The sequence below is a fragment of the Eptatretus burgeri genome, chromosome 8 (genome assembly GCF_056783735.1).
Source record: "Eptatretus burgeri isolate ZD-2024b chromosome 8, Ebu_testis_v1, whole genome shotgun sequence".
Classification (NCBI taxonomy): domain Eukaryota; kingdom Metazoa; phylum Chordata; class Myxini; order Myxiniformes; family Myxinidae; genus Eptatretus; species Eptatretus burgeri.
The window spans coordinates 3044689-3060764 of record NC_140968.1 but is presented as its reverse complement, the minus strand read 5'-3'; the positions used below and the strand labels follow the sequence as shown (position 1 = coordinate 3060764).

The following is a 16076-nucleotide window of genomic DNA, read 5'->3' as shown; positions in this document are numbered from 1 at the left end:
GGTAACCGAACACGCCCCCGCCTGGCGACATGTACAGTTCGTGCACGAACTCATCGTCATTGTCTCAGTTTAAAATCTGGTTTCGATAGTTAACATATTATATATTTAGCATCGATAGTGAATGTGATAAACTTAATTACAAATTAAAAAATAAATATTAAAGGAGTTAAAAAAAAAAAACCAACCAACCAAAACAGAGATCGTCACGCGCGATGAAACACTTTGTACTTCCGGGTGAACACGTGGTCGGAGAGCTGCTGCAGACATGGGGACGAAACGTAAGAGGGTGAAGGTGATGAACGAGGTTAGTGGGAAACTTTCAAAGAGAAATCTCATTCCGGAGGATTTAACAGGACTTCAACTGAAGGCGATGCTCGGGGATCCGCAAACTACCATACATGGTAAGAGGTTGTACCATGGGACATGGTTAGAGGTTGTACCATGGGACATGGTTAGAGGTTGTACCATGGGACATGGTTAGAGGTTGTACCATGGGACATGGTTAGAGGTTGTACCATGGGACATGGTTAGAGGTTGTACCATGGGACATGGTAAGAGGTTGTACCATGGGACATGGTTAGAGGTTGTACCATGGGACATGGTTAGAGGTTGTACCATGGGACATGGTTAGAGGTTGTACCATGGGACATGGTAAGAGGTTGTACCATGGGACATGGTAAGAGGTTGTACCATGGGACATGGTTAGAGGTTGTTCCATGGGACATGGTTAGAGGTTGTACCATGGGACATGGTAAGAGGTTGTACCATGGGACATGGTTAGAGGTTGTACCATGGGACATGGTAAGAGGTTGTACCATGGGACATGGTAAGAGGTTGTACCATGGGACATGGTTAGAGGTTGTACCATGGGACATGGTTAGAGGTTGTACCATGGGACATGGTTAGAGGTTGTACCATGGGACATGGTTAGAGGTTGTACCATGGGACATGGTTAGAGGTTGTACCATGGGACATGGTTAGAGGTTGTTCCATGGGACATGGTTAGAGGTTGTACCATGGGACATGGTTAGAGGTTGTACCATGGGACATGGTTAGAGGTTGTACCATGGGACATGGTTAGAGGTTGTACCATGGGACATGGTAAGAGGTTGTACCATGGGACATGGTTAGAGGTTGTACCATGGGACATGGTTAGAGGTTGTACCATGGGACATGGTTAGAGGTTGTTCCATGGGACATGGTTAGAGGTTGTACCATGGGACATGGTAAGAGGTTGTACCATGGGACATGGTAAGAGGTTGTACCATGGGACATGGTTAGAGGTTGTACCATGGGACATGGTTAGAGGTTGTTCCATGGGACATGGTTAGAGGTTGTACCATGGGACATGGTAAGAGGTTGTACCATGGGACATGGTAAGAGGTTGTACCATGGGACATGGTTAGAGGTTGTTCCATGGGACATGGTTAGAGGTTGTACCATGGGACATGGTTAGAGGTTGTACCATGGGACATGGTAAGAGGTTGTACCATGGGACATGGTAAGAGGTTGTACCATGGGACATGGTAAGAGGTTGTACCATGGGACATGGTAAGAGGTTGTACCATGGGACATGGTTAGAGGTTGTACCATGGGACATGGTAAGAGGTTGTACCATGGGACATGGTAAGAGGTTGTACCATGGGACATGGTTAGAGGTTGTACCATGGGACATGGTTAGAGGTTGTACCATGGGACATGGTTAGAGGTTGTACCATGGGACATGGTTAGAGGTTGTACCATGGGACATGGTTAGAGGTTGTACCATGGGACATGGTTAGAGGTTGTACCATGGGACATGGTTAGAGGTTGTACCATGGGACATGGTTAGAGGTTGTTCCATGGGACATGGTTAGAGGTTGTACCATGGGACATGGTTAGAGGTTGTACCATGGGACATGGTTAGAGGTTGTACCATGGCACATGGTTAGAGGTTGTACCATGGGACATGGTAAGAGGTTGTACCATGGGACATGGTTAGAGGTTGTACCATGGGACATGGTTAGAGGTTGTACCATGGGACATGGTTAGAGGTTGTTCCATGGGACATGGTTAGAGGTTGTACCATGGGACATGGTAAGAGGTTGTACCATGGGACATGGTAAGAGGTTGTACCATGGGACATGGTTAGAGGTTGTACCATGGGACATGGTTAGAGGTTGTTCCATGGGACATGGTTAGAGGTTGTACCATGGGACATGGTAAGAGGTTGTACCATGGGACATGGTAAGAGGTTGTACCATGGGACATGGTTAGAGGTTGTTCCATGGGACATGGTTAGAGGTTGTACCATGGGACATGGTTAGAGGTTGTACCATGGGACATGGTAAGAGGTTGTACCATGGGACATGGTAAGAGGTTGTACCATGGGACATGGTAAGAGGTTGTACCATGGGACATGGTTAGAGGTTGTACCATGGGACATGGTAAGAGGTTGTACCATGGGACATGGTAAGAGGTTGTACCATGGGACATGGTTAGAGGTTGTACCATGGGACATGGTTAGAGGTTGTACCATGGGACATGGTAAGAGGTTGTACCATGGGACATGGTTAGAGGTTGTTCCATGGGACATGGTTAGAGGTTGTTCCATGGGACATGGTTAGAGGTTGTACCATGGGACATGGTAAGAGGTTGTACCATGGGACATGGTAAGAGGTTGTACCATGGGACATGGTAAGAGGTTGTACCATGGGACATGGTTAGAGGTTGTACCATGGGACATGGTTAGAGGTTGTACCATGGGACATGGTAAGAGGTTGTACCATGGGACATGGTTAGAGGTTGTACCATGGGACATGGTTAGAGGTTGTACCATGGGACATGGTTAGAGGTTGTACCATGGGACATGGTTAGAGGTTGTACCATGGGACATGGTTAGAGGTTGTACCATGGGACATGGTTAGAGGTTGTACCATGGGACATGGTTAGAGGTTGTACCATGGGACATGGTTAGAGGTTGTACCATGGGACATGGTTAGAGGTTGTACCATGGGACATGGTTAGAGGTTGTACCATGGGACATGGTTAGAGGTTGTACCATGGGACATGGTTAGAGGTTGTACCATGGGACATGGTTAGAGGTTGTACCATGGGACATGGTTAGAGGTTGTACCATGGGACATGGTTAGAGGTTGTACCATGGGACATGGTTAGAGGTTGTACCATGGGACATGGTTAGAGGTTGTACCATGGGACATGGTTAGAGGTTGTACCATGGGACATGGTTAGAGGTTGTACCATGGGACATGGTTAGAGGTTGTACCATGGGACATGGTTAGAGGTTGTACCATGGGACATGGTTAGAGGTTGTACCATGGGACATGGTAAGAGGTTGTACCATGGGACATGGTTAGAGGTTGTACCATGGGACATGGTTAGAGGTTGTACCATGGGACATGGTTAGAGGTTGTACCATGGGACATGGTAAGAGGTTGTACCATGGGACATGGTAAGAGGTTGTACCATGGGACATGGTAAGAGGTTGTACCATGGGACATGGTTAGAGGTTGTACCATGGGACATGGTTAGAGGTTGTACCATGGGACATGGTTAGAGGTTGTACCATGGGACATGGTTAGAGGTTGTTCCATGGGACATGGTTAGAGGTTGTACCATGGGACATGGTTAGAGGTTGTTCCATGGGACATGGTTAGAGGTTGTTCCATGGGACATGGTTTATTGGTTGTTCCATGGGACATGGTTAGAGGTTGTACCATGGGACATGGTTAGAGGTTGTACCATGGGACATGGTTAGAGGTTGTACCATGGGACATGGTTAGAGGTTGTACCATGGGACATGGTAAGAGGTTGTACCATGGGACATGGTTAGAGGTTGTACCATGGGACATGGTTAGAGGTTGTACCATGGGACATGGTTAGAGGTTGTACCATGGGACATGGTTAGAGGTTGTACCATGGGACATGGTTAGAGGTTGTTCCATGGGACATGGTTAGAGGTTGTACCATGGGACATGGTTAGAGGTTGTACCATGGGACATGGTAAGTCGTTGTCACACGGTAAGTTGACACGGTAATGGTAACCAGCCGAAACCCCGTCAGACGGATTCCGTTCATTCAACCACCCTCACCAGCTCACCCACACTCGAGGGACATGAACTGGACAGGGCGTGTTTCTCCCCGCCTACTCATCCCCCGCCCCGTTCCCCCCCCACCTTCAACTTTCTTAACCCCGCCCAAAAATGTAATTACCCCGGCCCCGCCTCTTCACTCCCTGCCCCCCTGTCCACCACCTCACACTCAACCCTGCCTAATTCACCCTAGCCCCCGCCCCATGTCCCCCCCATCTCCCGCTTTCAATTTGCTTACCTTGCCCCCCACCTCTTCACTCCCTGCCCCCCACCTCTTCACTCCCTGCCCCCCACCTCTTCACTCCCTGCCCCCACCTCTTCACTCCCTGCCCCCACCTCTTCACTCCCTGCCCCGCCTCTTCACTCCCTGCCCCCTGTCCACCACCTCACACTCAACCCTGCCTAATTCACCCTAGCCCCCGCCCCATGTCCCCCCCATCTCCCGCTTTCAATTTGCTTACCTTGCCCCCCCCCCCTCCACTCCCTGCCCCCCACCTCTTCACTCCCTGCCCCCCACCTCTTCACTCCCTGCCCCCACCTCTTCACTCCCTGCCCCCACCTCTTCACTCCCTGCCCCCGCCTCTTCACTCCCTGCCCCCTGTCCACCACCTCACACTCAACCCTGCCTAATTCACCCTAGCCCCCGCCCCATGTCCCCCCATCTCCCGCTTTCAATTTGCTTACCTTGCCCCCCACCTCTTCACTCCCTGCCCCCCACCTCTTCACTCCCTGCCCCCCACCTCTTCACTCCCTGCCCCCACCTCTTCACTCCCTGCCCCCACCTCTTCACTCCCTGCCCCCACCTCTTCACTTCTCGCCCCCATCTCAACGAAAAGTGTTTATTCTGCTTCAGAGTTGAAAGTTGACTATTGTCACGATGTGCGATGCACTCTTACAGGTACCAAGCGTCTTTCAGTCCAGGTCACAGTACCAAGAAATACGTGACGCGACCGCGAGGAGGAGCACAAAATTGGTCCTTCAGTATTAATATATAGATTCTAGTTGATGATGGGTTTGTGGGTAATTTATTGAATTGTTAAACACATTGTTTGTCCCCCTGTAACACACACACAGGGTGCAAGTTAATGTTATCAAGTCCAACTGGTCCAATGTCACCTGTGGTTTCCCACAAGGGACCAGAAGTTCTGTGACCTGATGATAATTAATTTGTCTCGATAAGATCTTCACTGATGACATCGGATTGTATCGACCATTCAGCGAAGCGGTTGTTTGTCTGGACCCGCCAAAGGTGTGTACCCGGGCCTGCTCGATGGTCCGAGGAGTCGCAGCTGCTGTTTTGTTTGACCAAGTGTGATGCACACCGGATACAGACACGGCGATGCCCATTATCTTGTCTCTTGTCTCTGTAGAGGTCATGCTTCTTCTTCCTGTGTGCGAAAGTTGAACGTTCGAGTTCTGCAGCCATGTGGCTGCCTCAGGGGTGAGTTGGTGGAGAGCTAAAAATCCTTCCGAGAACTTCCGCAAGGGACAGTGCGAGGTGATGTGTTCCATCGTCTGAACTCCTCCGCAGTCGGTGAGCATCCGGCCTGGTCCTCCATCGGTGGAAGGTACTACCGCAGAGGCCCTGCCCAGTGCGGAGCCTGTTGAGGGCCGTCCATTGCCTACGTGGGAGTGTGAAACCGGGTGGAGCAATGGTTGGATCACGTACAATATGTTGTTTACCTCCGCCACCGAAGATGGAGGTTATGTTGTCACGTCTGTCTGTCTGTCTGTCTGTCTGTCTGTCTGTCTGTCTGTCTGTCTGTCATTTTGTTTGTTTGTCTGCCTTTTTGTCTGTGTGCAGGATATCTCAAAAAGTTTGGACGGATCCGGATGAAATTTGGTGGGCAGGTTGGGTGTGTGACGAGGACGAACTGATTTGATTTTGGTGAAGATCCGAATCCGGATCTGGATACGATAATTATTTAATTTATAAAGTGATTCTTCACCATTGAGAGATGGGGCCAAAAACGATATAGTACTGGACAGTGGACAGCGTGATATTTCAAACGTGTAATGGGCCCGATATGTTCTCGTGGATCAGGCATTACATGGTTGAGTTATGTGCTCTACCGAGTGTCCTTCTCGTCCGGAGCTGTGGCAGCTTCCCAGTTGGCCCCTCCACAAGTCTGCTGTGCTTTGATGGGCTCCAGTGAGGAGGTCGGCGTGGTTCCATGGTGCTCTTCGGGACTTGAGGCGACAGCACGGATGTTCAGTGAGAAGGCGCTGGGCTGGAATTTCGGTCGCCAAAATGTGGCTGAAGTATCGGGATGACAGCACATCCCTACGGATGGCTGGCGGAGCAATGTTTCAGAGGATGGGAAGCCACTCGATCTTTGTTGACATGAGGGTTCCAGACACCGTTCTCATCGCGGTGTTGAACTGAACGTCGATGCCTTCGTATGGGCACTCGCCAACCAGACTGGTGCGCAATACTCTGCCGTCGAGTATATGAGGGCGAGCGTTTGCCGTGCGTCAGGCGTTAGTGCCGGCACCCCACGATGTTTTGGCCAGTTTCTGGACGAGGTTTACCCATGCCCTGACCTTCTTCTTGCATCTTTGCAGGTGTTCCTTGAAGGTCAGGGTCAGGTCACATGTAACTCCAAGGTATTTAGAATAACCAGGTGCGACCCTTTTTCTTGTGTTTTTAAGGAATTCAGGGAAAAACTCCATCGATCCGTGTGGCTTCGCCATTTTTGGTTGTTGACAGTGCGGCGTCAATGTCTTTCTTTTTATATGGGGCCGACAGGTGGCTGCTTAGTGGGCTTTCTTGGAGGTATCGGAGGTAATCCCTTTTTATCTTCTGCCTTGCTGATTTGGGGGTCGGTGCCTTTGTGGTCCGGAGGAGGTGAGACGCCTTGGAATGAGGGGAAACTCTTGGGACGGCAGCGGTAGTGTTTTCTGCGGCACCCAGTTTCCTCCACAATGCCCATGATGTTCGTTGACTCCACCAACTCCTTCCAGAGCTTCAGACATTCAGTGTCGAGAGCTTCAATTGGTGCCTGCGTGACGTCCGTGTTCCCAGTTTTGTCGTGATTTGTTCTGGTCTGCCACCGTCCCGAGTGGAAGGTCTTCGGCTACTTTGGGTCAAACAGCAAGTTGAGATCGGCGTCGACGCCCAGTCGGTTCGCTGTTCTCCGGCCACGTCATTTCCCCTTATCCCCATTCAGTGTGGTGGTTGTTCAAATCCCCCGATGTAAACCGCGGGGTGGTTGTGTTGGGGTAGGGCAGTGATGGCCATGTTTGTGTGGGCGGCTTGTACACATTTGCAACAGCGACACCGTTTACCTTTACTGTTGTGTGTAGCGAGTTATTGTCTATGGTTTCGATGTTTGGAAGACCGTGTCTGATGTAAGTGGCGAGGCCTCGTTTTGTTGCGTTAACAGAGGCCATGAGGTTGTCGCCTGCAATTGTTTTCTTTGCATCCTTTTTGTCATCCTCGCTATGAGTTCCCTGGAGTATGGCGACGTCGATGTTGTAGTCCTTCAGGATCTTCACGAGGATCTCACACTTAGAAAATGTCAGCCCCTCAACATTGAGTCGGAGGATGCAGAGGGAGGAACCCACTGGTCTTGTTGTGGTCCACGGCTTTTGGCCCTGAAAAGGACCTTTATTTAGCGTAATGCAACCTCGGGGCCCTGTGGCTGGGGTTTGTCCTGAGTGCATCGGTGATGTTCCCCAATTGATGACATCAGTCCTGATATCTTCAGAGTATAACTCTGTCGAATATATCATTTAACAGGAGCACTGCGTGTCGGTTGTCATCTCGCTCCCAGAAGTCGTGCTGAGTACGACAAAGGAAGACGTTGGTGTGTTCGCAGACAAGGAGGTTAAAGCAAGCTAATCGGACCCGAAATAATTAAATGATTTTTTTTTTTTCCAAATTTTAGACACTGATCTCGGGCTTGATGTTGTGCTGGAGTCTAGTGCGGCGTACCAAACCACGAATGCGATTCCGCATGATATGGATAAAGACAAGATTGAAGGTGACAATGATGTTTTCACAAGTCCTCATGCTGATCACCTCCGATTACAAATCCTCAATCTTCCCACTGTGAAAACGGATGAAGATGTTGTTGTGACGTCATGCAGAATTAAACAAAATCCTGAGTAATATTGAACTTTCTGACTGCAGATTCAGCAGAGAGCTGCAGGGAGTGGTTCCTGTACAACAGAAGGTTGAAGCTTGACCTGAGAGTAAACTATTTTGTATCAACTTGTTAACTTGGTAACGGTCGGACCAAACCGCCAAAGATTGTTGACATTAGGATTGTGGCCATTAAATCCTTTCAAAGCCAAATTGGACAAGCGTTGAGATCGGATCGTGAACAATACGTTATACGGAGCGTCGGTGCTGCCGAGGTGGTTTCTTTGGCTCCGGTTACCAACCTGCTCAGGTCGGCACTCCAATACAGAATACAGGAAGTCAGGTCTACAATTTGTTCAGGGTGCCGCCAGCGTTACCTCCCCTACCCTTCGCGGACACCGTGGCATCTTTATTGTCCACCAAGTAATGTCAGCAGACGGGACGCCAGGTTCACGTCTATCCGAGGGACGGCGCACGTATTGATGAATCTCCCTTCCTGTGAAACACCGGGATTACAGTTGAGAGCTGAGTCGAGATTCGAACCTGCGTGAGACACCTTCGAGGCGAGTGTGCGTACCTCTGGGCCATCCTACCAACCAAGAATTGGGAGAGGACACAAATAAATTTTTTTGTGAATGAAAGTTGTAGCAAGGAAGTGAATGGTTAAAAATGAATGGCTGGACTGGCGGGACTAGGGGTCCTAGCGTGAGAGTGAGGTTGTGGTATTTTGCACAGATTGGTGGTGGCAGGGGTGGTAGACAGGATTAAAATGGTTTTGGATAAGTACCTCGAAGCAATGGTGATGGAGGGGTACGCCGCGGAGCATGGATGTTAGACGTAGTTGGTAGACTGTGATCTGTGCGCGTTGTGTGGTTGTTGTGCAGACGGGATATTGAGATAGTCTGATCGTTTTAAGTGTGAATGTCAGCCTCCCCTCGTTTCCCACAGTGGTGGTAAATGCTCTCTTATTAACCTTGTTTGTAAATTCCATCGTTAAGGGAAAATGGTTTATCGTTTATCGATTTGGGGAGGAAGGATTCACCTGTTTGCATGAACGGCGCTCAGAAGTGCAATCTCTATGATTTGAGAAAGCAATTGCTCTTTTAGTTGATAACAGAGTGTTTTCTTGTGGCTCTTTGTTTCAGCCCTGACGACGTTCATCGAGAAGGCAAGACGGTTGCCAATGCCTGGTGTGTACGACTTGGTTGAGGGTTACCTGAAGGTCTCAACAGATTGCACGGAAATCTTCAAACTTCTGCAAGGAGAACGGCTTCCAGATCACGAGGTTTGGGATCCATCCTATTGCTTTGGTAACAAATTGACGTCGGAACTGCTTGTGGGCCAACAGCCATCCATATCTGGTTACCGACTGTATTTGTGGACGGCGTCCTGCAGTTGGGTTACCTTTTTCGAGGAGTTTGTTGGCAGAATTGCACTCCGACCACCGTAAAACACTTCAATCCGCAACATGTACAAAAAAAAGAGCCGCAAAGAAAACGGAAAACTCACTCTGTGGTTGTACCTCCTGTGCAGCTGCCCTTCACAGGGCAGCTTTCCGGATGATGGAATTGGAGCAAAGCCTTCGGGACTCCCATTCTTTGATGATAGGAGGAAATGCATGGGGTAACCTTCCAGGGTCGGTTTACGGTGGTGTGTGTCAGGGTGGTGCTGAGATTTCATCCACCAGACTGCGGTCTCCACGGGTTAACCTGAGGTGTCCCTTCAGGTGGGTGCCTGGCATGTCGTCGCTCTGAGAGGATGATCACATGTCTGCTATCATCTTAGCTCCAGCATTTGAACATCGGTATTGCAGCACTCTCTGAGGTTCGGAGACCGGATACTGGTGATCTCATGGTGGGTGGTTACACCGACTACTCATGTGGTCACACTGATGGTTACCATGCCGAAGGAGTTGCTGGAGCTGTGTTCAACAAGCTGACTCCTATGGTAATTGAGGTAACACCGGTCAACGAGCATATTATGAGACTAAGGATTCGTCACTCCTTGGGTGTCATTTCCCTGGTCTCTGTATATGCTCTGACTGAGGCGAGTGATCTCACCGTGAAGGACACATTCTACGCCACTCTCGAGTCTGTGGTTGATCAGTGCCCCGCGAGATACTCTTCTCGTCTTGGGGGATTTCAATACATCGACTGGAACTGATAGGGATGGTTATGAGACGTGTGTTGGTCCCCATGGGTCTGGAACTGTGAACCTGAATAGCACTAAGTTCCTTGATTTTGTAACAAGTCATGGACTTTGGGTGGCCGGTTCATGGTTTCAGCGCCCACAGGCTCATCCCTGGACTCGGTATTCCAACGCTCGTGGTGTGGCAAAGGAGATTGACCATGTGCTCGTTGATCGTCGCTGGAGGATGATCCAGAACTGCAGGATCTTCCAAAGTGATTAGTTCCTCAATACCGACTACAGGCTTGTTGGAACAACTGAAGTGTGGCTCAAATCCAAGGGAATGGTACCATCCCAGGCTTGGCTGGATGTTGGCAAGTTCAAGGATGCGAGTGTAGCTGTGGAGTTTGTGAACAGGTTGAGTGGGGATTTGGGGGGGGGGGGCGGGGAGTGGGGATCTGGGTGCTTTGGGAAATCCTGAAGAGTTGTGGAGTGCCTTCAACACAAAGGAGATTGACCTTGATGTTGCCGGTGGTTGGGAGTGCCATCTTGATGTTGTTTGTCTTGCAACCCACCGTCATTCGAAGAATAACTTTGTCTCCCAAGGGACACTGGATCCTATTGACCATAATCTCGGGGCCAGGCTTATTGGCAGAGCTGAGCTATTCAGGGAACTGAGGCATAAAACTACATGTGCTGATGGAGGATGAGGAGGCCGATGTGTGACGAATCTGTGAAGGGGTAGAACATCACCTGTGGTCAAGTGATTCTTGTCCTACTTCCAGAAGCCTTTCCCTTGGTGTACTGCAATTTGGTGGTCTCTTGACGGAGGAGTCCAAAGTGAAGGCCCGCTGGGCTATTTTTTTTTGAGCGGCTGTACCAGGTTGATCCACCAGGTGTTGAGTTGCATGGCAGGGGTGCTACTATCCCTATTGCTGACCCTCCAATCAATTGTGAACCACCTTCGTTTGTGGAAACACAGGCTGCGGTGAACTGGTTGAAATGAGGAGAAGTTCCTTGGGTTTGTGGCATCCATGCTGAACTTCTCAAGGCTGGTGGAAATGCTGTAGTCATGTTGCACGCAGTCAGAGCCACTGGGATTTTTTTTTAATTTTTTTTTAGGCCAAAACTAAGACCCAAGCTTTCAATGACATCTTGGATGCTGCTGTCTTGTCTGTACCTGTTTGTGGTGAGGATGTTGAGGTCAGAGAGAGATTCACTTACCTTGGCAGTGATATTCATGTCTCCGCATGTTGAGCCAGAGGCCGATGGATGCCTGGGTCAGGCTTGGGGAGTCATGGATTGACTGGATCATGGGGTGTGGTGGTGTCGCTATCCATGTGGGAGGACGAAAGTCCGAGCCTTTCAGTCCTTGATGCTTCCTGTCTTGCTCTATGGATGTGGGACTTCGACTCTGACCAGGGATCTGAGAGGAAGACTCCATTCCTTCGGTACCTAGTCTCTTTGGAGAATCCTTGGCTGACGCTTGTCAGACTTTATATCCAATGAGCGTTTGCTGAGAGATACTCAGATGAGATTTGCTACCTCCACAGTCTGGTCATCAGTTGCGTCTGTATGGACATGTAGCTCGTTTTCCTGTCGCTGATCCTGCTCACCAGATTCTCTCGGCGAGGGAGCCTCGTGAATGGTGGAGTCCAACCGTCCAACCATGTTCCGCGTGGTTGCAGAAGGTTGATCGGCATCTGCCTGGGGGATGGGCCAGGCAGCTGCCTGGAGGGTGGCCAGATGGAGGCCTCTGGAGTCCCGGCGGAAAGTCGACGCAGCGACGCGCTGCTCTGGTGTGTTGCTGCGTCCACTTTTAGTGAGCATGCCCATATACCTGATGTGACCTGACCGATTCCTTTGTCGACGTTTCCCTCATGAATCTTTCGTGGTTTTTCTGGACCGGTTTGTTCTTCTCACTTCCCCTTTGATTGGTGTTTGCAGTTTTTAATTATTGCCCCTTTTGAAACATGTATAGGTAGTTGACCGAAAAATGGATTACATTGAAAGTTGCTTGAGAGGAAATTGGGCCACCATATGTGCCCAGTATGGTCAGTATGCGCCACGGCAGAGTCCACCAGCATATGCTATTTTGCAGGAGGGATGTGGCACCATTCTTCCACGAGTAAGTCAATCGGCTCGCATCCCGTTTGATGGAGGTGTAAAACGCTGTCTCAGGTGTCGTTCTCGAATATCCCATATATGCTGATTGGGTTCAGATCTGGTGACCAAGAAGGCCATGATACGTGGATGACATCAGCGTCATGTTCATCAAACCGTTGGGTGACCACACGTGCTCTGTTGGTGAGGACATTGAGGGTCTCCTCTTGCAGCCATGCTTGGCATAATTATAGGCAACCAGGCCTGTGCACCATTTTTAAACACGACTCGAAGCGTGCTGGGATGTCATTTGCTTTATTAACACATGGGCCACACCCGTGTGGAAGCCGTTGCTTTGTGTCCCTCGTTTACCCAGGTGTCCCTCGTTTACCCAGGCAGTGAAAGAAACTAGTGTTTAAGTGGTTGCACAGTGCAAGTAAAATTAAGTAAGTGCAAGTAATACTTTTGATTCACTTGCACTTTGTGCAAGTAAAGCTCTGAAGCCATTTTAAAATCTCCCTCCCATGTCCTGCCTTCCCACTATACACCAGGAGCTCTGATTGGTCAAACTGACTCAGGTCGACCAATCACAGGGGACTTTACATTCAGAAGTAGCTCACTACTTTATTTCAAATCTTGACTATTTAAGCAACATTTGCTTCAAATATATATATATATATATATATATATATATATATATATATATATATATATATATATATATTTTTTTTTTTTTTTGTATACCTTGGTCGAGGCTCGTATGAGAGCTAACACACAACTCACAGCAATGAGGCATGAGACAAGAGGGGCGGGAGTGGAAGGGACAAAACATTGGGGAACAGACACAGGTGAAATGTGGAAGGGAGAGGGATGGGGATGGGACGGGGAACATGGCGAGGGGAAGATGGACATTAAAGGGACTTTCAGGAAGGAAAGCAGGAGAATTGAAGGAAGTGGCCTTGGGTGGATTATCGGGGGTAGAAAAGATCGAGGATTTGGATGGGGGAAGATAAAAGGTGGTGGTGAACAGCTGTTTTGAAAGCCTGGAGGGAAGAATGGGAAAGAATAGAGTGAGGAAGTTTATTCCAAAGGCGGGAAAAAAGAGGAATGAAAGAGTGAAGATGAGCATTGTAGTAGATTATTGTAGATTATGTCTCACTAATAATTTGAGACAGAATAGTGATAAGATTTTGGTTAAATTACATACATATTTGTTTAAAAATGACACTTGAACCTTCAGGATGTGGTCACCATTCCTTGTAATGAACAAAAGTCAAGATGTTCAAACCTTAAAGAACATTCTGGCATTGTTACGCATCTACATGGTCATTTCTAGCAGCACTGCTGAAGCTGAACAAGGGTTTTCTCTGATGCAGAGAATCAAAAATGACCATCGTTCACGTCTCTCAGGCTCCACATTGACTGATCTGATGATGGTTAAGCTCTGTGCCCCGGACTTGGATTCATTTGACCCAGTGCCAAGTATCTCCATGTGGTACACTAGTATAGTGGGAAGAGGCGTCTCCAAAGGCGGCGTTCCACAATGTCCAAGGTTGCCCAGGCTGCATTTTCTACTCCAGATGATGATTCAGAGAATGATAGTGAGGAAGATGCTGAGAATCAACAAACTCAGAGTGATCCTGAGTGAATGTAATTGAATCAGTTGGACTGATTTACTGGCCACATTTAATGAGTGACTCGAAATCAAGCCATGGAAATTTGGAAAAGTCTTGAGAAAACAATGTAATGAATTTTTCCTTTCATAGATGGCAAAACATTACTGTGACGAGTTTGTAGATATTAACTAGCCAAATATATAATTTTGACCAGTGTTATGTCTCCCGAATGCTAATTAACTGGATAAAATGAGCTTTCCAATGACTAGTCTCACTCGAACATTTTGAGACTGTGACATCCTGGGATCCTACATTGTGGAATGAATGAAGGTGCTACTTTTACTTAGCATAGGCTAGTCTGTGTTTATTTTAACTAGTATGATGTAGCCTAGTACATTAACCAAAGTTTGAAACTGATGTTCATGATGTTTAAGTCAATGCATTAGATAGCAGTAGATAATATAAGACATTAGTTATTAATTTGGTATTGCACTGTGGACATTCCAAATCAAACTGATCAGGAGTTGTGGAATGATGAAAAGGACACTCCTGAGATTATTTGGAAGCTTGATTTCTAGTATTTGTTATAATTTGTTGACATTTTAATACGAGTCAGTTAATATTATTTAAAGAAAATGTCAGAGATACAGTCTTACACAATGTCAAGGCTACAAAACATAAAATTTATCGTGTTCATACAGTTATTGACTCGGGTATAATAAATCATTGTAATTTGAATGTGTAGAATTCACTGGTTTGCTTGTTAGATATTAGAACATTTTTATGGTTTAGAAACTATAAGGATATGATTTATTACCAGCTCATAATGTCAAGAAATGGCAAAAGCCAAAGCCAGCATAAAACATGTTGACTTGAGATCCCTAAGTTGCAATTGTATTGTTATACATACATATTTTTTTTTTGTTTTTTTGTTTGCATGATTAAACACGTTAAAAAATACAGAACACAAATGCTCCAGTCTTGAATTTTATTGAATATAACATATTGACGAGGCAATTATGTATTTCATATTATTACATCATGTATATTATATCATGCAAAACGATTTTGAAATAAACCATTTGACTATCAGCGAATCTCAACCAGTAAAAATGTTTTTTTTTTTATAAACTTGGCATAATTCTTTATACTTGACTCTAGAAATATATTAAATTTAATATACAATGAAAAATTCACACAATCTTAAAAAAAAAAAAAAAAAAAACCTAATTTTTAATGTGCAAGTAAAAATGACTGTGTGCAAGTGAAATGACACATGAACTTGCACAAGCTGCAAGTGATTTTTTTTTTCATGAGTTTCTATCCCTGCAGGTGTTTCCATTTTTTTGTTCACGACTTGTAGGTTATGTCATCATGCTTCTTCTCTCTTTACCATTCCCCACTATGTTCAGATGCTTTCATTGTGTGTGTGTAGCTCACTCTGGTGTGGAAAACTCTGGAGAACTTGCTACTGCGTTTGGCTGGAGACCTGTACCACATGTCAGCAGCTGGACAGTCCATTACACGGAACCTTTGTTTTGGGCACATGAAGGCTCTCTACAATTCGCTCTCATCCAAAAACATTAAGTATGCCAAATGGACATCAATGCACGTTAAATGAATGCACTTCTGTCATTACATGAAGGTACCGCTTTGAGGGAACAAAGATACATTTTGATTACAATTCATGCAGAGGAAACGAGGTAATTTACAGCTCTGGAGGATCTCTGGGAAGAGTTTGAAACAGAAAAGGGCTTACGTTGTGTAGCCTTTCTTGGTTGTCTTATGCAACTTTCTTCGCCCAGAAGAGCATAGGAGAAGTCGATTTATCTATAATCCTAGTCACCTGGGGTTATACATTAAGTTAAAGGTAATTGGTTATTCCCTCCAGTCACAGGTGAAAGATATGATTGGGTCTTTGTTTTATACATGGGTCATTCCGTGCCAACTCACCCACCATGCAAAAGATTAGCTTTCAATTCCTCATAGTTTAAAAAATATCTATCTCTTGAGACCTTTGAAATTTGGCCCTAAAAATGCCAAATGTGCAAA

At 47.1% G+C, this 16076-nt stretch overlaps 1 protein-coding gene across 3 annotated transcripts in view; it reads left to right on the top strand.

Moving 5' to 3' along the window:
* The first annotated feature begins 216 nt into the window (after positions 1-216).
* URB1 (URB1 ribosome biogenesis factor) overlaps positions 217-16076 on the top strand; it is a 175519-nt gene continuing 159659 nt past the window's right edge. For 2 of the 3 annotated variants that reach the window (XM_085890598.1, XM_085890597.1), the window contains exons 1-3: positions 217-401; positions 9324-9463; positions 15460-15611. In XM_085890598.1, the coding sequence (XP_085746724.1) occupies positions 266-401; positions 9324-9463; positions 15460-15611 (428 nt within the window). In that variant the 5' untranslated portion in view covers positions 217-265. The remainder of the gene's footprint in view (positions 402-9323; positions 9464-15459; positions 15612-16076) is intronic. The other variant, XM_085890599.1, reaches the window with a different exon arrangement.